The 25,742-nt window shown below is 32.2% G+C and overlaps 1 protein-coding gene and 2 long non-coding RNA genes across 4 annotated transcripts in view; 1 reads left to right on the top strand and 2 right to left on the bottom strand.

Annotated features, from left to right (window-relative positions):
* Nucleotides 1–3,111, top strand: part of LOC127714661 (uncharacterized) — a 32,786-nt gene extending 29,675 nt beyond the window's left edge. Inside the window, exons 12-13 of the mRNA XM_052220733.1 lie at nt 285–368; nt 1,543–3,111. Of these exons, the coding sequence (XP_052076693.1) occupies nt 285–368; nt 1,543–1,708 (250 nt within the window). The 3' untranslated portion in view covers nt 1,709–3,111. The remainder of the gene's footprint in view (nt 1–284; nt 369–1,542) is intronic.
* A 12,326-nt stretch (nt 3,112–15,437) lies between these two features.
* Nucleotides 15,438–25,267, bottom strand: LOC127714674 (uncharacterized). Of its 2 annotated transcripts, XR_007987864.1 has the most exons (3): nt 25,131–25,267; nt 20,392–20,567; nt 15,438–15,843 (listed from the first exon to the last, which is right to left on the bottom strand). It is a non-coding gene; the product is annotated as an uncharacterized LOC127714674 (long non-coding RNA). The 2 variants fall into 2 exon arrangements; XR_007987863.1 differs by lacking the exon at nt 25,131–25,267 and having other exon boundaries at nt 20,392–21,008.
* LOC127714676 (uncharacterized) lies at nt 17,798–19,211 on the bottom strand. The gene is made up of 2 exons (XR_007987866.1): nt 18,652–19,211; nt 17,798–18,340 (listed from the first exon to the last, which is right to left on the bottom strand). It is a non-coding gene; the product is annotated as an uncharacterized LOC127714676 (long non-coding RNA).
* Nucleotides 25,268–25,742: the final 475 nt, after the last annotated feature.

The following is a 25,742-nucleotide window of genomic DNA, read 5'->3' as shown; positions in this document are numbered from 1 at the left end:
AAAGGAAAGAATGAAGGACCGAACAACATCTTGAATGTCAACAAAGTGCCTATTAAAAAAAATTAAATTCGGTAGATATATTATTTGTGTGTCCAAACACAGATATGACGTAACGTTCATAGTAAACGAAGTTTTTTTCTCACTGTGTCATTAAACCTCCATGAGCAGCGAAATGCCATGACATTTCACATATTTATATCATTTAAAATTGTTTATCATGTTCTATAGTTGCATTTGAAATTTTCGTTTGTTTTTTCATTATTTCTTACATTGTTTTATTGCAGTGATACCGATAATTTTTCAACATGCAATCAAAATCAAACGGTCTTTTCATCGACAACAAGTAATTTAAACAGCATAAGGCAGATGTAAGTTTTGACTCTAACAAGGATTATTTCGATACATAACATGTTTATCATCTCGTTTTTTTTTGCTTCTGAATCCAACAAAACTAAAGGGTTAAATCAGCTGGAAATGTGTCCACTCTCCAACTCAACATGACGATGACGTCATAATGAAGCCATACTAAAATAAAGGAAATTGTGTGCATACTTTCAAGAAAATAAGGAGATGTGGTGTACTTTCCAATGTTGCAACTATCCAATAAGACCAAATATTAAAAATATGAACAATTACAGGTAAACGTATGGTCTTCACGGATTAGTATACTATATGAGTATACTATCTGAATGACTTCTGTAAAAGGCCTAAGAATGGCAACATCATAGAAATGAAAAAGAAAAATCCAACAGCCTGATATTCACTATTAACGGGCTTTTGACGAGCATAAACACAATTGGTGGGTTTTACATGTATGCGAGCGATTCACATCACATATCTCGTTCCTATCGTATGGACTGTATTTTGACAATACAATATAGGAACAGTCTGTAAAATGAAAATTTTTATCATTTAGAAATGCTTAACAAACTTGATGGGTATGACTTTTAATTCCACAATTTAACGGCATCAACATTTATATTATATATATAATGAGCTTATATGGGTAGTATCTTGGACTTTAAGCACCATCACCGTAACCATTAAAGTATGATATATCGTTTTTACAAGCATTGAAGTATAACAAAAATACCAAACTGGTATTTTCTGTTCTATGTCTGTACGTGCAAAGAATATTCTTTAAACTTGTTCGTCATCTTTTTTGTTTAAATTTCTACACTCCATTATTGCATTAGTGTAATCGCCGTATTATAGGCGTGCTAGTTTCTCCGATATGTCACCAGAGACATTTAGAAGGGGTATATGTATTAACCACTATAGAATAGTCGTAATATTTGCGAATAATTTCCTTTTCTTATTGTGTCATTTTACTATTGAGATGTGCTATTTCTTAAGAAAAAAATTAACTGTTCGAGCAAAATCGGACCTAAACCGCATCTTAACAACGGTGTGTGTCTATGAATTAGACGTTGCTGTTGAATCGTATATGATAAAACATAATAAGTGGATGCATGTTTATCCAGTGCATAGTTGTTAGAGGATTTTTATTCAGAAATTGTATTTTAAATTTGCATCTTTCAGAACATCGGAGCAACATAGAATTTTTCACATCAGTGCAAATACTGTACAGATTAGTGACAACGCGCCCACTACTAATATTAGCATGAATAGGACCAAATCTTTTGACGAAACCAACCGACAGTGTGAGCTCGAAGAATCAGAATACAGTCAAGCGATTCAGAATTAACCACCATCGTACAAATGTTTATTGAAACAATTATTTTTATACATGATATAGGTTGCACTTTGTAAATACAGCTGTTTCACAAGCCACGCCTCTTTTGGGGAGATATATAATATTCATAGATATGTTAATTTGTTAACGTACTGGTTCCCAGATATGATCTCTGTGTTTCATATCATAGAGACATAACTAGGGAATGTTACCAGTATAGAAAATCATGGAAGCGCCTAAAATTTAATTCTAAGGAGGTAGGGCTAGTATAGAATTTTAGTATAAGTTTAAACTCTTAGAAGTTCAGGGCATATAAATGTTGAAATATGCCGCACAGCCCTATATTTTGACCTTTGAATAAAATAGTAGTGCATATCAACTTTCCGTTCTGGGATATAATTTTTCACGAAACTTCACAATAAAAGTTGCACAGTTATAGCCGCAAAGGCAGTTCCTATGGGAAATTGCATTGTCTATATTTACAGAATTGCAACCTATATTAGTTTTAGTTTGATCTTCGCACTTTCTGTCTTTTTAAACATAAACGACTTAATTACTTTGCCTTATTTACCTGAAGAATGGTATTTCACATTTTGTTAACTTATTAGACGTGCGTCATTCCTTACAGCAGTGTTTAAAAAAAAATGTTTTATTATCCTTGATATATTTTAATCTATAATGGTAAAAACACATATTGTTGTCGCGATTGATAAATAAAAACATAAATTGCGCTGTAAAGATAAAGAACAAAGCATTGATTAGTATTACATTTTAACGAAATTCATTTTAAATCATCAGTTATTTTGATTTTTAAACAAAATTCAAATATATTCCGTGTTAAACTACTTAGATGTTGTTAATCGTCGTATGATCTTTTATACGTGTTATATGTGGTAACAAAATTAATTAGAGAAAAGTTCATATGACAATTTTCTCATGATTTTAATTTCAAGAGTTTAAAAACATTATACATATAGTAAGACCTACTAATTATCCCTTTTTGGGGGTTGAAACTAAAAATGTAAATATATATTTATATATCAACTTTTCGTTAAATCTTCCTGTTTTGGATTGAAAGACTAATTAACAAACTTTACAAAAACAGTTACTTCAAGAATCCTTTAAATTTTGGATAACAAAATCGTTGAACAGTTCTAGAATACTCTATATAATTGTTTCGATTATTGCAAAGTGCCATATATGATTCCCCCTTCATCCCGACCACCCAATATTGTATAAACATTTTTTATCTTACTCTTTTTTGTATTTGATCTCAATTTAATACAAAACACCTCTAGTTGGTACAAACAAGAATACAGTCTTGTTAATGGTTGATCTCGATAATTAAACAGGGTAAACATGTATTCTCTATCATTTTTATAACATAAACAAAGGCAGATACAATTTTAAATCTTTGGAAAATGTCTGTACCAAGTCAGGAATATGACAGTTCTTTCCCACTCATTCCGTTGGTTGATAAGGTCTAACATTTGGTACTGTCAGTCTTTATCGACTCCCCCTTTTCTAATTTATCTCGGAGTTAGATATTTTTGTTGATACTTTTTTTCACGAAAACGAACTCAGTAAATCACAATACCAGGTTATATTAATCTTACTAAATATAATTGTAAATAATCAGCTATTTTCATTTTCATTTTAAGATAATAACATATCCCGTGTTAAATTACGTTAATCGTCGTATGATCTTTTATATATCGTTACAATACTCATTTGAGCAAAGTTCATATAACAATTATCTCATGATTTTAATTCCAGGTGTTTACAAACATGATATTAAGACTTGGTAATTATCCCTGTTAGGGGTTGCAACTTACTTAACAGCATCAATTAGGTTCGCATTCACTTGTCAAAAAAGTTTGAATCTGTGATGTATGTATTTTAGCAGCGATTCTTCCGGACGATGTCAGGATATAGGGTCAAACTTTAACAGGAAGAAGTTATAATATCAAAAACCAGGAAGGATATAAAAAAGAAACAATGAAAGTGGCAAACTTCCTGAGAACATCACAGTTTTTACTGCAAGCTTGATTCAAATTTGCAGAAACAGTAACAGTTATGCTTGCAGTATTATTGCAAAGATGATGAATGTTCGCAGCTAGATTGCAATAATCTATAAACATTATATATAGTATAAGTTTAAACTCTTAGAAGTTCAGGGCATATAAATGTTGAAATATGCCGCACAGCCCTATATTTTGACCTTTGAATAAAATAGTAGTGCATATCAACTTTCCGTTCTGGGATATAATTTTTCACGAAACTTCACAATAAAAGTTGCACAGTTATAGCCGCAAAGGCAGTTCCTATGGGAAATTGCATTGTCTATATTTACAGAATTGCAACCTATATTAGTTTTAGTTTGATCTTCGCACTTTCTGTCTTTTTAAACATAAACGACTTAATTACTTTGCCTTATTTACCTGAAGAATGGTATTTCACATTTTGTTAACTTATTAGACGTGCGTCATTCCTTACAGCAGTGTTTAAAAAAAAATGTTTTATTATCCTTGATATATTTTAATCTATAATGGTAAAAACACATATTGTTGTCGCGATTGATAAATAAAAACATAAATTGCGCTGTAAAGATAAAGAACAAAGCATTGATTAGTATTACATTTTAACGAAATTCATTTTAAATCATCAGTTATTTTGATTTTTAAACAAAATTCAAATATATTCCGTGTTAAACTACTTAGATGTTGTTAATCGTCGTATGATCTTTTATACGTGTTATATGTGGTAACAAAATTAATTAGAGAAAAGTTCATATGACAATTTTCTCATGATTTTAATTTCAAGAGTTTAAAAACATTATACATATAGTAAGACCTACTAATTATCCCTTTTTGGGGGTTGAAACTAAAAATGTAAATATATATTTATATATCAACTTTTCGTTAAATCTTCCTGTTTTGGATTGAAAGACTAATTAACAAACTTTACAAAAACAGTTACTTCAGGAATCCTTTAAATTTTGGATAACAAAATCGTTGAACAGTTCTAGAATACTCTATATAATTGTTTCGATTATTGCAAAGTGCCATATATGATTCCCCCTTCATCCCGACCACCCAATATTGTATAAACATTTTTTATCTTACTCTTTTTTGTATTTGATCTCAATTTAATACAAAACACCTCTAGTTGGTACAAACAAGAATACAGTCTTGTTAATGGTTGATCTCGATAATTAAACAGGGTAAACATGTATTCTCTATCATTTTTATAACATAAACAAAGGCAGATACAATTTTAAATCTTTGGAAAATGCCTGTACCAAGTCAGGAATATGACAGTTCTTTCCCACTCATTCCGTTGGTTGATAAGGTCTAACATTTGGTACTGTCAGTCTTTATCGACTCCCCCTTTTCTAATTTATCTCGGAGTTAGATATTTTTGTTGATACTTTTTTTCACGAAAACGAACTCAGTAAATCACAATACCAGGTTATATTAATCTTACTAAATATAATTGTAAATAATCAGCTATTTTCATTTTCATTTTAAGATAATAACATATCCCGTGTTAAATTACGTTAATCGTCGTATGATCTTTTATATATCGTTACAATACTCATTTGAGCAAAGTTCATATAACAATTATCTCATGATTTTAATTCCAGGTGTTTACAAACATGATATTAAGACTTGGTAATTATCCATGTTAGGGGTTGCAACTTACTTAACAGCATCAATTAGGTTCGCATTCACTTGTCAAAAAAGTTTGAATCTGTGATGTATGTATTTTAGCAGCGATTCTTCCGGACGATGTCAGGATATAGGGTCAAACTTTAACAGGAAGAAGTTATAATATCAAAAACCAGGAAGGATATAAAAAAAGAAACAATGAAAGTGGCAAACTTCCTGAGAACATCACAGTTTTTACTGCAAGCTTGATTCAAATTTGCAGAAACAGTAACAGTTATGCTTGCAGTATTATTGCAAAGATGATGAATGTTCGCAGCTAGATTGCAATAATCTATAAACATTCTATATGTCTTCATAAACATTAAAAAAATAACACAATTATGACTGTGTATGACTACTGGCATTTTCCAGGAAGTTAATAATTTGAAATTTGGTGTGTGATCATGTTTATGGTATTTGAGTTATTATATGTGATATATGAGAGTTCATAGAGGCATTGTTAGTTCGTTATGGGGTATTCAATGTGTAGTTATCATGCTTTGTAAGTATGAATTATTCATAGAGCTGTAGTCTGTAATAATGTCATTGTCGACTCCACAATATGCATTTCAAATAAATCCTTCTTTTGCATTTTTAAAAATTCAATTCCATTTGAGCACTTCAACAAATACAAAAATATCATATATCTTAAAAAGTATGTGGCCAGAATTTGCTGTTTAATTTGAATAAGGTATTGTTTCTGTAGACAACATGACATTAAAATATTGTAATTATTCATAGTTCTTGCAAGTATGAAGCAAACACGCAGTAGAAAGACTAATTTGCATATATATGTTTGCTGCAGCTTTGAATCAAATTTTGCAGGAGACAGTTTTTTTTCAATAAGAACGAGTAGTGGTGCATTTCTCTGAGAAGGTTTTAAAAAATAAAAAAAAAATGTAAATTTCTGTTGGTTAGATTTCGTTAATTAGCAGTCACCATCCTATAGATGTTCCACTGCTATTCATAGCAGCTGGAACTTAAATGTAGTGTTCATTCACTCTTTTGATGAGTTATATGTATGTTAGAGGTACATTGTAATATGAATGCTATAAGGACACCCCTTTGTACTATGTTATAATTCCAACAAGTTTGGCGAATGAATGAGTTTATACTCTCCCTTGAACAAGTTAATTATTTCACTTTTACATATAGTTATTTAATTCCAATTTTTGTTCATTTATATACAAATTTGATACATTCGTGTATTGATAATTTGTTTATAAGAAACATATAATTATATTTATGATTTTCTTTTTGAAAGATCTAAAATTATTGTGTACCAAATTAAAGAACCTTTCATAATTTTATACATATTATTAAGCCAATAATTTAGTTGTTTAAAGATGGAGTATCGTGGCCAGTCCTTGTGTCAAATAGACAGAGCATGCTCCAAGTATTCATTATGTTGTATGTCATTGATTAAAATTATACAAAATGTTTAAACAAAATCTACTTATTTTATTGGACATTTTGTTTTTATGACAATAGATAAAAATGCTAAATTGTATGCAAATAGTGTATATACATGTAGTTGTTGAAAATATTTTGATTATAGATTTATCAAACAGTAGATACAATGTAAGTTTTATTTTATTATGCATTTAATGTAGTTAACAATTTGCATATCATTTTACTGAGAGCATTGATGAATGGCATGCAGACAAAACGCACGTCTAGCGTACCTAGTATATGCTTAGCATCTTTGATAAGTGTTTTGTTACCCTAAGGGAGCTACCATTTGATTTTTATGGGGGGGGGGGGGGGGGGGGGGGGGGGGGGGGCTAGGATGAAAAACTTTGTCCTGCATTTGGTTTTTAGTTGTAATCTCTGTCCTGTCTTTTTTTTTCTCTATTCGGTCCTGCCTTTTTTTTTTTATATTTTATCCTGCCTTTTTTTTACATAAATTGTCATCCTGCCTTTTTTTTGCCAAGTTGCTCATCCTGCCTTTTCTTTTACTCAAAACTCCTGTCCTGCCTTTTTTTTAAAATTTCATCCAAACCCCTCCCCCTCCCCCCCACCCTCCCCATAAAAATCAAGTAGTAGCTCCCTAAGTATTTATAATGTCAGCATTTTATGCTGTTTTTGATAAACTGTTATTTTGAATGTTTATCTTTCGTTCTTTTTTTTTGTTTTACGTTTTGTTAGTTGTTTATCATCACCGTGATAAGAATCTTTGTTTTATATTTCTAAATACATGTATGATATGTTAATTATGATGATAAAATATGTAGATCATGCATTTTAATGTTTATTTATAATAAATGTGCTTTTTTAGGAAAAGTGTCAATGTTTATGTTTAAAGTACGTTTACGTGACATACTTATCTTTTAATATATTTCAGATCAAGCTTATGATTTTAATAAATCAATCTAGTGTGTTTTCAGTTTGATACTTCTCATGTGTTCTACGTTTGTAATTGTTAATATATCTTTTGGGATGTATCATGACTAGAAACAACAAGCAGGATACTAGTATTCGGTGTTAAAAATATGTCATAAGTTTTTGCATTAGAACATCACTAACAACAACTCTTGCAGAGATGATGGAACCTTCTTTTGGCTTTTCAAGATAAATAGATAATAACATAACAACAGTGCACACGCTGAAATGTCTCACTTGCTTTACATATCTTGATTGATCTGGTGTTAAAATTCTGTAATATATAGGTTTTACTATATATATAACATAAACTTAACATTATCAATGATCCATGTAGTGAGGTCAATGTCAGATTAACCCTGCCAGACAGACAGACATGTAAACCATATCAATCATACCATACACCAAGTATAAAGTGATGAAAAACTTAGTCATGCTTCGTTTGATAAGGGACGTTAATGCAGTGCAAAGTGTGTAGGTAATGTCAGGCGTTCTTTAAAAGAGCACTCATAACAACTTTTGTTGATGAGGAATCAGTATGTCTCCTCGGAATGCACATCGTTCTGAACATGCATGAAATATTTGCCACCAGACCATAAGAAAACAAAGAATCAATCAATCAATTTATATGCGCACATAAACAGTCTTTTGTATTTTGATTGCAGTCGGCAACGACATAGCACTTCACGTGTTAATGTAATACAAGACTCTCTTACTGTTACAGTTCCGACAACATGTATTTGCAAGGGGCAATTTTGTTGTAAGATACATAAAAATTTGATCGTTAATTTTAATAACATACTTTTGCTGCACCAGTCGGAAATCTGACCTCATTTTGACCCCATTTCTAAAGAAAACAATGGAAGTCTTGTCAATGCCATATTTGGGCATATTTTTTTGTCATTTTTTGTTCAACTGAAACGAGTCTGTTTCCTTCAAAAGTCCTATCAAATGAAATCAAAGCATACTCTACGTTATAAATGACAATTGCGTATACTTTTTAGAAGTTCTTATGTAAAAAATATAATAATCGATTACCCCATTTTTATGCAGAAAAATAATTTCCAACGTTTCATTTGTGTGTACAAAAGATAAGAATTTTGAGTCTTCATATCGTATTTTTTATACAATTGTCTAAAAACTTGGCAATAATATTGTTTAGGTTATACTCATTTTGATGTTAAAGCAAATTGAACATCGGTGAAACCTAAAACCATAATACGGTCTGCACAAATTCCAAGAGAATGGAAAGCAAACAAATATCCGGTGTGTGTAGATTGTAAAACTAGTGACAAAAATTACCTCTGCTGTTGACACAGTGATCGAACTCTTCCATGTTTTGCATTCATGTTTTTTACGTGGACGTGCTATAACAGTTCACGAGATTAAGTTTTATTACATAGTAATCATGAAAAAGATTAACATAAAACCAAAATAACCTCTTATTCATTTCCCTCTTAATTTCGCATTGTGTAAAATTGATCTTAGCAATACTTTCAAGGTGATTGTAAGGTTTTACTTACAATACAAGAAAGCGTGCGTTAAGCTGTATTAAGAAACTAAAGGGTAACAATCAAAATGTATAATTATTGGTGTTGAGTCTAGAAAGCAACAATGTTAAAAAAAAACCAAAAAAACAAAATATTAAATTTGGCTGAGAAAAAATATCAACAACAAATTGCAAGCGATTTTTTCGAAAAGCATTAGTAAATGTTTTGGAAGATTTTAATTAGCGTTCAAAAAAGACAATACTAACGATTTTTCCATTGATTCTGTGAATGAATATTTCAGGGAGTTAAACAGAAAACAGAATATACCCGTCGCGTTAAGCTTAACCCCACTCGAGATATAAAGTGTCCAAAATCGGGATGTAGGTGTCTTACAGAAACGAAAAAGGCACCAAAATTACAACTCATCACAATTATCGAGCTGCTGACAAAATTTTGAGTCATTCTATTAATATGTAGTTCCTGAGAAAAGTGTGACAAAAAATATTAAGTTCATTTCACTGATTAACAAATTCCAGATATCGGCAAACATGAAGCAGGTACATGTATCTGACAAATCTAGGATATGCTCATACGTTACAACTCAAAACTGTCCAAATATGAAGTCATTATGTTTGATAGTTTCCGAGAATAGTCTGACCACACTATTTGTTGGACGAACGGACGGACAAGGTGATTGCAATATAGACCCCACTTTTAAGTACTGCCTAAGCTAATACATTTATTATCGACAATTGATGCCAATCAATGTGTAACTTGACAAGTAAAGAGTCTGCGCGTCAAGTAGTCGCTGTAACTTAAACCTTATCTATCGGTATATAAACCTGAAGCAATTCAAATTTCCAGTTTCATTCCGATGATATATAAAAGCAATTTAAAAGCATAGCCTATAATTGCTTACATCCACTTTATTTGAACTTTGGTGGATAGTTGTCTCGTTGGCAATCATACCATATCTCCTTATTTTTATATCAAATAAAAAGCACCTAACTCTAGCATACTGGTACACTATACCCCCCAAAAACCACAGGTAAAAGCAAAACAATGATAAACAATAACGAACATTTATCAATGATTATCAAAAAGACAAAAAGAGGGTGAAGTTACCAAAGAGAGAATCAAAACTAATCAGTCGAAGAGAGACCCACAAAATCATAGCAAAAAAAAGACAAACAATAGTCTACAAAATACTGCTTTGAAAACTTAAGATTTTGTATTTGAGGTTTCTGCTCAGTTTCTTAAGTTCGCTTGAACTTAATCACGTGAAACTTCGCCAAACAAAAACCAAAAAAAAAATAATAGAAAAAAACCTTTCACTGTTTCAACTTTTATGATATTTACACTAAACGGGTTAATGTACAAAAGTGTGCACTCACATATATCGAAGTATGCAACAATCAGGAAATTTTCGAAAAAGTGATTCTCATGAATGAAGCTTACAAATATATGACTTCTGTTGAACACGCACCGCAAGGAAATGAGGAATGGTCCATGTCACATTATCTGTTTTAAGTATATAGTTAATTCGAAAGCTACAAAGGTATGCATTACAAGTTCCTGATGTTATCTTCCGTTACACAAATTTCTATGTGCATTCTATAGAACGACAAATGTTTCAACACTGTAATCCTCCATAGAAAAGATTATGGACATAATTTATAATTAATTCGACAGCTAAGATTAATCTTATGTAGTCTCTACCAACATATCAATCAATAGCCAAGCATGTAACATTATGTACTACTATACATATCGTTCAATCTCAGCTTGGAATAATGTGCTTGTAATATGAGGTCTTATTTAGATTTGAAAATAGTATAACATTTGTCAATCAATCTATGAAAATCAAAGAACACCAGCACACCAAATGTAGTCGACAGCATTACTATTCCGAAATATCCAATACTTGCCGAGGATGGCCGAGAGTCTTTAGCGGATATAAGTTTTCTAGTGTAAGATGATATTTTTCGTCTATCTACTCTGATATTGTTTACGATTTCCTGAATACTCTCCTCCAATGAGAATATGGTAGTTACATTCTGACAAGTACATGTGCAGTAAGGAGAACTGCCTGAAAATATACATTATATTTAAAAAATTAAAACTGTAAAAATTTCATATACTATGAAGCTATGTGTATTGTTTCTGATCTAATATTATGTACAACATATAGTTTTAAATACTTTTTCTAAATTGTTTTTATAAAATATGTAATGTAGGCCCTTTATTTTTTTTATGATATACACCAATCTCGAGTTATTTTTCGTGAATGAGTTACACCGGTTGACCCAATGTCAATCGGCGTAAACAAAGTCATCGAAGAATCGGTTCTTACTTTTACGTTTACTTATAACCTAGCATTGTGACAATTTACGGGAAAGTCGTCTATTGAATGAGGTCTTATTATGACTTAATTGGGCATTGACCTTACATATGGTATAATTGCAGCTTATTGAAGATACTTTTTAACTATTTAATCCTATCAAATGCCATGTCAACATCTGTTTTATCAAGTAATTATGTACCGTCTGGTCATTTTCAGCTGTATTGAATCAGAAGATACACATTTAATTTAATCCCGCTCCGTTTAACGTATATTTTATTCTTTCTGTCTTTAGTTAGCTTGATTATGTATTTCTTGACTGGAGACATTTCACATTATCTAATCGTTATAAATTGAAAAAAGTAGCATTTAAAAAAAAACTTTAAAATACATAAAAAATTATATGGCTTTTCCTTAATCTTTCACTTCAAATCAAATGAATGAGTCTTAAATCCTAATTGGTACCTCCGCCAGGGCTTGTTGGATTGCTAATGTTTGTTCCAATTTCTGTTGTTGTCTGTGTTGTTTTTTCTCCTGTAGTCGTCTCATCTTTCATTGTTGTTGTTCCCTCTTCTGTTCGGTCTTCTGTTGCCAGTGTCATCTCACCTACATCTGTCGTTGTGTGTACCCTAGTGGTGTGGTCTTCTGTCGTTGTGTGTACTTCATTGGTGTGGTCTTTTGTCGTTGTGTGCACTGCAGTGGTCGAGTCTTCTGTTAAAGTCGTTGCTTCCGTGGTTGGAAAACACGCTGGACACTGACTAAGTACGTGTACTGTAAAAATAATTATGATTTTTTAACATGTTAATTTGACGTGTCATTCAATTTTCGTAAACAACAAACGAGATTCAATTCGCCTTTTCATTATCGTAAAGACTATGGGTAACCTCTTTGTTCGTACACCAAAATGAGAAAAGCGTACACCATTGGTTGAATTCCTGTTGTTTATAACGTTTGAAAACAATCAGAACGTTTTGATGTACTCTTTTGAAGATATTACTCAAAATGCATTGAATTCAGATACGACGAATTGCAAACTGTAATTTGAAAAAGAAGAAGAGGTAACACCTTAACAGTTAGAAAACGATAAAAAGAAACATTCAAATGTCCATACAATATAGAGAAAAACAAGACAGACCATGCAATCTCGAGCTATCTACTAAAAATCGTCTAGTTCTTGAGACTGTTGCTTTAAAAGCAGTTAAAGTCTAAATACGCATATTGAAACCAGGTGTATAATGTATGTATAAAAAAGAGAACAAAATTACTACTGGGTCAAATCAATAGTCTTTGACACAGTTATACTATAAAGGTCAATTAGCCAAATCAATAGTCTGTGACACAGACATACTATAAAGGTCAACCAAAAAGATTGCAGTCATGAAACTTTCGGACCTTTGAATACAGTTACATTAGAAGGATTATTTGGTTTAAATGTTTTTGAAAAAATAGAATGAAACAAATAATAAGGTCAATGAGGACAAATTGAAAATTAAATTTTAAAATCATGTAAATCCATTAAGAAAGGACAGATCGATGTAACATAAAAAAATACTCAAAAAGGAACAAGACCGGATGCATCGGCAGGGTAAACGTCTCCTTTTTTGCATGCATCATCGTCCATGCAAATTCAAATCGACGAAAAAAAAACACAATAATAGACCTAATCAGTATTTAATGCCATGACTGGTTTAGTTTTAGCTGTATCCTATGTCACCTTTTAAAGTTTTGAATGTAAAAATGCAACACAATAAGAATGCATGTTTAAACTGAGAGTATGACATATCTTATTATCGTTATCATTGTTCCTGTTATATGAACAGATTTGGAATAGGATCCTTTTACCCTGCCGGAGCACCTGATATCAGCCCGGTCTTTATTTAGGATTCGTGTTGACCAGTTTTTAGTTTTCTATGTTGTGTTTTGTAGACTGTTGCTTGACCATTAGTAATTTTTTACGAGTTTAAATACCCATATTACATCAACCGCCTCTCTTTTATAAAACAAAAAAGGAAAGAAAAGGCTACTAATAAAGAAGAAGAAAAAGAAGAAGAACATCTAAAAGAAATAATAGGAATAAATTACACGAAGGTCTGGATTAGGTTTTCAGAATAGAAATAATACACAAAAAGTGTAGAATAAATAGCTAAAAAGATAATAAAGAAACATAGGCCCCTAAAATGAAGAAAAGAGAATAATGGGGTGATAAAATATAATGAATAGAGAATAATGAGCCAAATTTATAAGGAATAGAGAAAAATAGTTTTAAAAATTACAGAATACAGAATTGCTTTGAGTGCATAAAAATACTTAAATAATATAATTACTTGTTAAGTTACAGTTGCGGATGTAGTTATAATGATTTTGGGAAGCTTGTTGGTTAATAAGGTTGTAGTAAGGATCATCAGTGTCATCATAAGTAAGACATGCATTTGGATTTGTCGTCACACGGAATACGAATCCCCAGCAAACACCAGAATTTGCTATTATCCATTCACAATTGTTAACACAATCCTGAACAGTTGCCGGTGAGAGATATAAACTACCGGTAAAACTCCCAGAATGCCATTTAATAAAAGTATAGTAAACACCAGTAGTACAAATACCTGCAACAGATTTAATACGAAATCAGCGAAATCGAACTCAGTTGTCAGTGATCCGGTATCCGGTATTAAATGATTTATGGAGCTACCATTTGATTTGTAGGGGGGGGGGGGGGGGGGGGGGGGGGGGGGGGGGGGGGGGGGGGGGGGCTAGGATGAAATAAAAAAAAAGATAGACAGGACAGGAGTTTTAAGTTAAAAAAAGGCAGGATGAGACACGTTGCAAAAGAAAGGCAGGACGAGACACATTGCAAAAAAAAAAAAAAAGGCAGGATGAGCTAATAAAAAAAAAAGGCCCGACCGCATACAGTTAGAAATAAAAAGGCAGGACAGAGATTACAACTAAAAATATGCTGGACAAAATTTTTCTTCCTAGCCCCCTCCGTATGTTTATTAACTTTTTACTGAAAATGTTTAGGAAACATTAGGACACTAAGAATCTAACTCCGTGTGGCAAATATGACAGATGGCTTTGGTTTTACTTTTGAGGTCCTTATTGGCCAATATATAGCATTTAACAGATTCAAGTACTTTAACATCCTTTGTCTTCTTTACATTGTTGGGTTTGATCGTTCCTGTTGAAGGTGAATCCATAAAACTGTTTTCGACGCACCACACCTATAAAGTGTTATATATATTAATTGAATAAAATACGTTTAACGAAACCAATAATGCTTCACTAATAACACTGGACACTTTTAATTTGCAAAACACTCATTTGCAAATCCGCCGCCGCCTCTCCTTAGACCTACAGTGTCATGTATATAACCAAAATGTGCGGAATTACATGGGATTCAATAAATTCATTGCTTTTCTGCTGTTATTATTATATATATTTTGTAATTTGATTTAGAAAAACATGGGATTTTCAATATCCCATGGGATAAGGCAAATCCCATGGGATTGACCATTATCCCATGGGATTTTGGTTAAATCCCATAGGATTTTTTTGTGTCCCATGGGATAATTATAGTCCCATGGGACTATAGCTATCCCATGGGATTTTTAATATCCCATGGGACAAAATAAAATCATATGGGATTCAAATTATAAATATACAGTAAATAAATGTGTATGTTACAATGAATTCTGTTTGGTAGTAAATTGTTTTAAGATGAATCTTTTAAGTTGAATATCTTTTTTTCCTTGGAAATGTTAATGCAATTATATTGTTCTATAACTGTTCAAAACTAAACTTTTAAACAACAAAGCAGATAATGTAAGTATCAATATATGTTTATTTATGAATTCTAGAATACTTTTTTGAAACAAACACAACACAATTTTTTCCCATTTGAAATCAATGAAAATGCTATTAATAGGCTTAACATACTAGTAGCTTTTTACATAAATCTAATTTTTTTTTCAGGATATCCCTCCACCCAAAACATTAATAGTTTCTTATCATCCAGCATTGTGTGATCATAATGTATAGTCCACTTTTTGGCCATCAGCACAGAACATTGTCATTATTGTGGTTTTAATATCTTTAGATATCTAATAGAACTTCAATTCATCGACTGAGTGATGAAAATAATAACTGATCTGACTTTTGTCTTTGAATTTATTTTGGTCTTGTTTCTGTGTTTTCTCCTTTTATTCTAAGTGATGAATTTCAATCCTTCTGAAAAAGAACCAATAAAATCCGACGAAGTTATGGATAATAAAAATTGTTTGCATACATGTAGCAATAACATATGATTTTCAATAAAAATAGCTATGCGGTATGGATTTTTCTGATTTTTGAAGGTTGTCCAGTGTCATCAGTTGCTAACCTCCTACATCCTTTGGTCTCTGATGGAGAGTTGTCAAATTAGCAACATACCACATCTTCCTATTCTAATATTATATAACAATCAATTTATGTATTCTTCTTTATAACATTTAGGTATTTTCCCCAGTTATATATATATATAGATCAATGTTAAAACTTTAGGCAAATACAATAAAATTCCATTTTTCACAAGAATTTGCAATATATTATACAGAAAGCCAACAATAGAAACAGCACTTCTTTAAGCTTCTGAAGTTCTGAAAGAGTTCCACTTGTGTTTTATTTCAATCAGAAAATACATTGAACTCTTTGGACATGTTGGAAATTATAACATTGATACAAAAAATTATATAGTTTTTTTTTTCTTATTTTTGTGTTGTACGGTTGCTGTCTCATTTTTATATATGGTTATACATATATCCTAAATCTTCTTTTTTTTTAATACTTAATCGTTAATAGTAAAAATGGGATGTTTTTTATTTTGATAATCTCAAAACATTATTATTCTATCAAATAACTTATTTCCAAGTTCACAAAACACCAATGTGTCAGATATTAAATTTAAGACATGTATAAACATGATCAACAAGCAGTTGACAGGATGTCATGCAAAAATCTCACTAATATTAAACTTTCACAAAAACTCCATACTCAGCGAGTACTATTAAAGTTCTTTATAGTACAGGACAAATTCCTAGTATAGGACGACATGCCTGGCAAACACTAGCATGTGTCAATGTCTAGTCAATCATGTAATCAGGCTCAAAATCTTAGTTTGGCACTGAATTTAAAAATTCAACACATAATGAACATGTGTATGAAATTCAACTTCATGGTAAGCTATGTACCTTAACCTAAAACTTTAACCTAAGAATGTACTATAATTTCACATTATGACATTTCTATGTTCAGTAATCCATAAAATCAGGGTAAAAACAGTAAATGTGGTGTATAATGTATAAACAAGAGTGCACACGCTGAAATGTTGCGCCTTCTTTACTAATCATTGATATCATGTTGATAGTCCTAAATATAAAGCTTTACTACAACTATCACATAAACTCAACATGATCCAAGAAAATGAATTCAAGGTCATATAAACCTGACAAGAAATATATGTACACCTTACAATCATTCAATATACTAAATACAGTTGAACTATTGCTTATAGTTTCTAACATAGTCTAAGAAGCAGACTTAACCAAGAAAACTACACATTGACCAATGAACCATGGAAATGAGGTGAAGGTCATATGAACCATGCCAGGCAGACATGTACAGCTTACAATCCTTCCATACAACACATATAGTTGACCTATTGCTTATAGATTAAGAAAAACAGACCAAAACACAAAAACTTAACACTGAGCAATGAACCGTGAAAATGAGGTCAAGGTCAAATAAAACCTGTGAGGCTGACATGTACATCATAAAATGTTTCCATACACCAAATATAGTTGACCTATTGCATTAAGTATTAGAAAAAAAGACCAAAACTCAAAAATTTAACTTTGACTACTGAACCATGAAAATGAGGTCAAGGTCAGATGACACCTGCCAGCTAGACATGTACACCTTACAATCATTCCATACACCAAATATAGTTGACCTATTGCATACAGTATAAGAAAAACAGACCAAAACATAAAAACTTAACTATAACCACTGAACCATGAAAATGAGGTCAAGGTCAGATGACACCTGCCAGTTGGTCATGTACACCTTACAGTCCTTCCATACACCGAATATACTAGACCTATTGCTTATAGTATCTGAGATATGGACTTGACCACCAAAACTTAACCTTAAATATAAATAAAATGCTCCGCTGGGGCGCAGCTTGATACGACCGCAGAGGTTGAACCCTGAACAGTTGGGGCAAGTATGGACACAACATTCAAGCTTGATACAGCACTGAATTTGGATTGTAATTAAATATTTGACACAGCATAGGTTTCTGATACAGAATGAAAGTGGTCTTAGAACTTAAAAAAAATTTAATTTACCTATTCAAACCATATCATTATTATTTGCTTTTATATATAAATCAGAAATAACCAATTTAAAATGGAAAATTTTAAAGAAAAAAAAAGGAAAAAAAAAATCCCCCCCCCAAATGTTTTGAACCCCCTTATGATTCATCATCCCCAAACTCAATCCCAGCCTTCCCTTTGTGGTATGGTACCTTGCAGTACAATTTCAGAGAGATTCATACACTTGAACACAAGTTATTGTCTGGAAACTAGAAAAATGCTTGTTTTTTGGCCCCTGTTTGGCCCCAAATTCCTAAACGTTTAGGGCAATTACCCCCAAACTCAAACCCAGCTTTCCCTTTGTGATATGGAACCTTGCAGTACAATTTCATAAAGATCCATACACTTACACACAAGTTATTGTCCTGAAACTAGAAAAATGCTTGTTTTTTGCCCTTTTATGGCCCCTAATTACTAAAATTTTGAGGGAATTACCTCCAAAATCAATCCCAGCCTTCCCTTTGTGGTATGGTACATTGCAGTACAATTTCAGAGAGATCCATATACTTGAACACAAGTTATTGTCTGGAAACTAGAAAAATGCTTATTTTTGGCCCCTTTTTCCTATAATTTTTGGGTAATTACCCCCAAACTCAATTCCAGCTTTCCCTTTGTGATATGGAACCTTGTAGTACAATTTCATAAAGATCCATACACTTACACACAAGTTATTGTCATGAAACTAGAAAAATGCTTGTTTTTTTGCCCCTTTTTGGCCCCTAATTCCTAAAATTTGGAAGCAATTACCCCCAAAATCAATCCCAGCATTCACTTTGTGTTATGGAACCTTGTGATACAATGTCAGATAGATCCATACACTTACACACAAGTTATTGTCATGAAACTAGAAAAATGCTTGTTTTTTGCCCCTTTTTGGCCCCTAATTCCTAAAATTTGGAGGCATTACCCCCAAAATCAATCCCAGCATTCCCTTTGTGATATGGAACCTTGTGGTACAATGTCAAAGAGATCCATACACTTACACACAAGTTATGTCTGGAAGTTACAAAAATGCTTATTTTTTTTCCCTTTTTGGCCCCTAATTCCTTAACTGTTGGTACCATAACCCCCAAAATCAATCCCCACCTTCCTATTGTAGTATTGAACCTTATGGTAAAATTTCATTGAGATCCATTCACTTAAACTAAAGTTAGAGTGCGAAAACTAATGTGTCTTCGGACGACGACGACGCCTGAACATCATACCAATATACAACCACAAAAAATTTGTTTGCGGTCGTATAAAAAGAAGATGTGGTATGATTGCCAATGAGACAACAACTCTCCACAAGAGACCAAATGACATAGAAATTAACAACTATAGGTCACCATATGGCCTTCAACAATGAGCAAAGCCCATACCGCACAGTCAGCTATAAAAGGCCCCGAAATGACAATGTAAAACAATTCAAACGAAAAACTAACGGCCTAATTTATGTACAAAAAATGAACGAAAAACAAATATGTAACACATAAACAAACGACAACCACTGAATTACAGGCTCCTGACTTGGGACAGGCACATACATACAGAATGTGGCGGGGTTAAACATGTTAGCGGGATCCCAACCCTCCCCCTAACCTGGGACAGTGGTGTAACAGTACAACATAAGAACGAACTATAAAAATCAGTTGAAAGAGGCTTAACTCATCAGATGGATAAAAATACAAATACTACAAATACAAGTGGACATGGCCGGGTAATCATACATCCAAACAACAAAAAAAGACCCTAAGTACAGATCTGAGAGTACTCGCAGTTACTGACAGCTAGTACAAAGCCACTAACAACTAATAAAAAAAATCATGCATCTAAGACTAAGTTCTTGTTCACTGATCCATGAAATGAGGTCTAGGTCAAGTGAAAACTCTCTGACGAGCATGAGGACCTTGCAAAGTATGCACATACCAAATATAGTTATCATATTACTCATAATATGAGAGAAATTAACATTACAAAAAATCTGAACTTTTTTTTCAAGTAGTCACTGAACCATGAAAATGAGGTCAAGGACAATGGACATGTTTCAGACAGAATTCGTATCATGAGGCATCTATATACAAAGTATGAAGCATCCAGGTCTTCCAACCTTCTAAAATATAAAGCTTTTAGGAAGTTAGCTAATGCCACTGCCGTAGCCACCACCTGATCACTATCCCTATGTCGAGCTTTCTGCGACAAAAGTTGCAGGCTCGACAAAAATACATGAACATTTTAAAGTACTAAATTTTGAGTATATACATGTAAAACCACAACTTACTAACTGAAGTTCATGGTGAACTGTAACCAAAAACTTTAAGTGAATACAATTTAGAGAAAGACAGATGGATGCACAAACACTATCAAAACAGAGCATAAAACTTACCGAACAAGATGTTTTACATTTATCCTTCAGAAGCAGGAAAATTCTCTGCCCTCCACGATATAAACTTCAAATTCATTCATGCAAAATATGAAAATCTGCAAAAGTAGGACCTTGTACCGCAGCTTATCCACATTTTGACTTTTGAACTGCATTGTTCTTTTCATCTGGCTGACAACCTAAACATAAAAAAAAATTATAAACACATATAAATTCTGGATTAACTTCGTGTATTTATTTTTGTTGGTACAAACAATTTTTTCCAACTTTAAACTAAATCTGCCTCTGCTTTAAAAAACAACTGAAAACCATTATTAACTGCATGTATTTATCTTAATTGAAAACAATTTCTAGAGTTTTTCTCATTTGTATCACCCTGTTATTATATATAAATTTTATTTTTGTCCCTTTTTTAAAAATAGGAATGGTTTAAATTCCTCAATATCATGATAATTCTAGGTCAGTCAATTAAAAATGTATGAATAAATTATTTAACCTATATACTATCATTTTCGATAAAAACTAGGCTCTGTGTTGAAGACCGTACCTTGACCTATAATGGTTTACTTTTATAAATTGTGACTTGGATGGAGAGTTGTCTCATTGGCACTCATACCACATCTTCCTATATCTCCAAACAGATTTTATGGGCCAGCAGACATTATACCCTGGAGGTGGTTTTAAAAAAAGCATACGACTAATAGATGTACCATAAGCATGGAAAAACAATTCAGCAGTCAGTTTCACAAAAAAACTTACAAATAATATTGATAGTAAGGGGACGACCATTTGATATTCTGGGGGGGGGCCAGGAGGATTTTGAAAATAAATAACTCAGCCTTGATAATCACAAAAATAAACGGTTTGTTCTGTGGTAGTTTGAAAATAAATAACCTGACTTGCAATGTATTAAAAATAAATAACTCGGCAGGTCTATTTGAGAGCATGAGATTGCACCAGATTCTTCATAAAATTCAACTTTTTTTTCAAAAAAAATCGGGAATCACTTCCCAAATCTTTGAAAAATAAAAGTATAAATATTATTTAAATACTTGAAATGTCTGAAAAATGGGTTTCATTTAACTTGAGGTTTATTGTCTCAGGAACACTTAACTCACTTTTATTACATATGGCAGTAACTACATTCAGGCAAATGCCTCATGTAGGAAATTTCAAAACCAAAAGCTTGTCTTCATATCAAATTGTTTTCACGGCAAGTGTCTTGCAAGAAGCAAGTTCTGTTCTCCCTCAGACGTAGCTCCTGTTTTTTGGGGATCAATGTTTCTTATTTATTTGTCTTTTGTTTATTGATTGCCCTTCTGTATTCTGTTAGTGTTGCATTCCTTTTGTAATTTAGTAATTTTGTTATTAACTTGATCAAGAGTTTAAAAAAAACAGCAGCCACATACTTAACTATGTGAATTAAATTTTTGCTTTATCTTTGTCTTTTGATGTTGTTCCTAAAAACTTAAGTCTTACACTGAATCTATACATTTTCACTCACGGTTGCTTTGAGACCAAAATATTGTCAAAAAATGATTAAAACAGAACTTTCATTTTCAGATTAAGAAAGGGTATGGGAAACACATTTTGCATCATTAGTTCTATAGCAACTTGGGGCCTTCAGAGGCTCCAAAACCCTTCAAATTTTTTTTAGCCTCGCTCCGCTCGGCATAAATGATTTGCAATACTTTTATAAGACACTAATTACAGCCAAACTTTAATATCTTGTATGTATGCAATACATGTATATGCAGTTGGGAATTCAGAAGATTCATTTCTACAGAAGATGATGATCAATTCTGATTAAATGGTACATAATGATTGGACTATTCATGTATTATTTATAATAAAAAATGAATTTAAAAATTGTATGTTTTCAAATATTATAAATATAGTTGTGAAAAATAAATAATCAGTCCCTTGCTTTAATGAAAATGAAAAATCTTGCTTCAACAGTGCAGAAAATAGATAATCTGTCCTCTTAGTTTACAAAAATAAATAACCGATCAAAAACAAATCCTCCTGGCCCCCCCCAGAATATCAAATGGTCGTCCCCTAATTAAGTCATGTACAATACAGTATACTTACGATTACTTGTAAGTTTTTTTTTTTCTCAAACCGACTCAAGTATACTTATAATCAATCTTAGTCGTAAGTATTAAGTATTATTCATCTTTTGGATAATTTGTTGGTTTATTTTATGAATATACAGTGGCGGATCCAGAACTTTTCATAAGGGAGGGCCGGCTCCAGTCATGCTTCAGTGATCCCTATATAATCAACCAAATTTTTCCCAAGAAAGGGGGGCCCAGGCACTAGAAAAGTAATGAATAGTTACTCATTTGGGAAACTTTCAAATTCACAGCATGCCGGATCCTGTGACTGTGTTCAAAGTGGTGGGTTTTCACCGTTGTATTGCGGAATAACGATTTAGGCAAATTGAGAAAAACATCATGTCTGTGGTTGATAATAGTCATTAGTGTGTGTGCATTAATTTTCTATACCTTCTTATTTAATATCTTTCCAATTTTGAGTACTGACGGCAAGTGTTGTAACGTATAGTGTACTAATGTCTTGAGACCCATGTGCTATTTTACAAGTGCGATCGAGGAATGCAGGGGAAAGAAACTTATCAATTATGTTTATTCTTAAGACAAAACTGAGCCGCCGTAAAAATGAACCGTGTCGAGAAGGTTACGGACACGTAATAGGGCAGAGACATATATACACATATGTGTATATATGTCTCTGTTATAGGGTCATCCCTCGAGAACATTAACTAGTACATTGATAATTTACTATGCAGTCAGTATCCCGAAAAAGTAAGGGATGAATAACCTCGATAGCTAATCAAGAAAAGTAATAGGAAAACTTATTTCAGATCAAATAAATTCTTTTTCTAAAAAACTACTTGAAATAGTTGTATTTTTTTTTAATGTATTTGATTGAGAAAATGTTTTTTTCTTTTTTTCGGCATTTCTTTTAATTTAAAAAGTAAAATCTGGTAATGATCATGATATTACAAGAAACATTTTTTTGCTAAAGTTTGCTTCTAAATTACACAGTGAAATTATGTGTGTCCGATTTTCCGGTCATTATTTCCTTAGAGTTGTGACTGTGGATTCACAGGTGTGCGATTACGCAATTTATTGCCCTCCGATCACCTGAATTTTGCCGGAGGTGAAGTTCTAAATGGATTATTACTTGGTAATTGTTTTTACAACTAAACAAATTCTGACATATTATTTTAACCATGACCAGAACTTTATTTTAACAGAAACACTGGGCTATACTATGAATAGGGTAAACGGACAGAAAGTCACAGGACAAAAAGTCACAGGACATAAAGTCACAAATTGGATAGGACAAAAAGTCACAAAAAATTTATTGCCAATTGTTTGAATATATAAGAAAAAGATCTTCAAATAATTTCTTTTTTTTACATTTATTCATTTTTAAGTTCAGGAAATTGTTCATAAGCCTTGATAAATGAAAAATTATTAAATTTTAATCATGTAAATAATATATTTCTTGGCAAACCACTTTGACATTTTGTTATCATAACAATTATTTGATCATCATTAATATTTATTGAATACATTTTAATTACAAAGTTGCTTCATATATTATAGTTCAATAAAAAATCAAAAATTTATTTTTAAAATTAGTGTTTTCTTGTTCAGAGAAAAATAATCTCAAAACTGAATTGTGACTTTTTGTCCTGTGACTTTTCGTCCGTGACTTTTTGTCCTGTGACTTACTGTCCTACATTCTACTATAGTATATATATGTCTCTGGTTAAAGTTGAAATCAGGATCTTGGGGTTTGGGGGGGGGGGGGGGGGGTCTTCTTTTTCTGTGTTCTTTATTTTTTTTAGCTATATTTCTAAAAACTTACACTTTTTGCTCATTACTCTCTTTCCTCATATTTTAGCATTTCATTATTCTTTAATATTTATTGTTTGCCCGTTATTCTCTATTCTGTTAACCCCCATCCATACCCTCTTATGTGGACTTAAGCTTTCGGTAGTTTATTTTATCCTATTTCTGTCTATGTGAATGTAAATACATTATTTATCACAAAACAAAAACTTACTAAATATTTTTTTATGAAGTCCTCACCAGTTGCGGATCAAAAATGTCATAAGGAGGCACTAACTGTCATGCATAAAGAGGGGGCCCGCTTCAGTGATTCTCTAAATAATCAACCAATATTTTTCCAAAAAAGGGGCGGGCCCCCATGCTCCCACCTCAAAACCCTTACCACTTCGTATCCTTGAATTCAGATTCAAGATCTCTCTGACTAAAGTAAGTAAGTAAGTCACATTTGCTTATATCAGGTTTTTGAATTGAACTGGCGGATAGTTGTTTCATTACCAATCGTACCACATCTCCATATTTTTATATATACGAAAGCTTTATTCATATTTTTTGGTGTATTGATGAATGTGTAAAGATGCAGCAATTGTAATACATTTCAAAATACAGCACAAGAGATGCAGATTATATAAAACTTATAAGTCGAAGACATACTGACAACGCCATGGCAAAAACTTAAAAACGACCAAATGACGTACAACAGTCTATAAAATTAACTATAGCATGTGGTTTTATGCATATCAGCCCAGCTTATGTGTGTAATTTTATTAAACAATTCAACAATACACGTTCTAAACAGGTTAAATCAATTAAACAATTTACAAATTCAGATCTACTGGCATTCAACACCCAATTACTTACTTGCTGTATATTGCTAACTTTGATTGTATATTGTCAATCCCTCCACATCGTGAATACGCCATGCGAGGTGTTGGCTAAGTTTGATTCAGGCGGCTTCGAAGCGTAGAAAAAAATCCAGGTAAATGAAAGTGTAAAATTTTGTTGTTGAAAATTTAAAGTACTTAATTCCGAAATTTGTACTTAAGGTTCATGTGGACCCTTTGGCTAAAATGGCTGCATTTTCACCTCAAAATTTACTCTAAGTACAGACAAACCTGCGCATCTGGAAAATTTTTAAGGCATAGCATGCCCTAGATAAATAAACTTCTAATGCATTGTATGTTTTAGAAAATTTAAAACTTGACTGGATTTTGCAGTGCACTTTTTTTCGTCCCTGCAGAAGATGATAAAATAAACAAACAGTCGAGTTTCACTTGATATGGTCCACTCCGGTACACAGTTTAAATCACCAGTTATTATCAGGTATCTATTGTCCATCTATTGTCCATGTCAATCAATACAGTTCACATCAATTATTACCTGTTGGGAAGTTCTCAAACCTCTTTCCCAACTTAGTTTATTTTGGCACCTTCTGGAGGAATGAAAAAAATTGCACTGCAAAATCCCGTAAAG

Source organism: Mytilus californianus, unplaced genomic scaffold, assembly GCF_021869535.1.
Source record: "Mytilus californianus isolate M0D057914Y unplaced genomic scaffold, xbMytCali1.0.p SCAF_9, whole genome shotgun sequence".
NCBI lineage: Eukaryota > Metazoa > Mollusca > Bivalvia > Mytilida > Mytilidae > Mytilus > Mytilus californianus.
The sequence above is the reverse complement of the archived record's forward strand: the minus strand, read 5'-3'. Positions and strand labels throughout refer to the sequence as shown.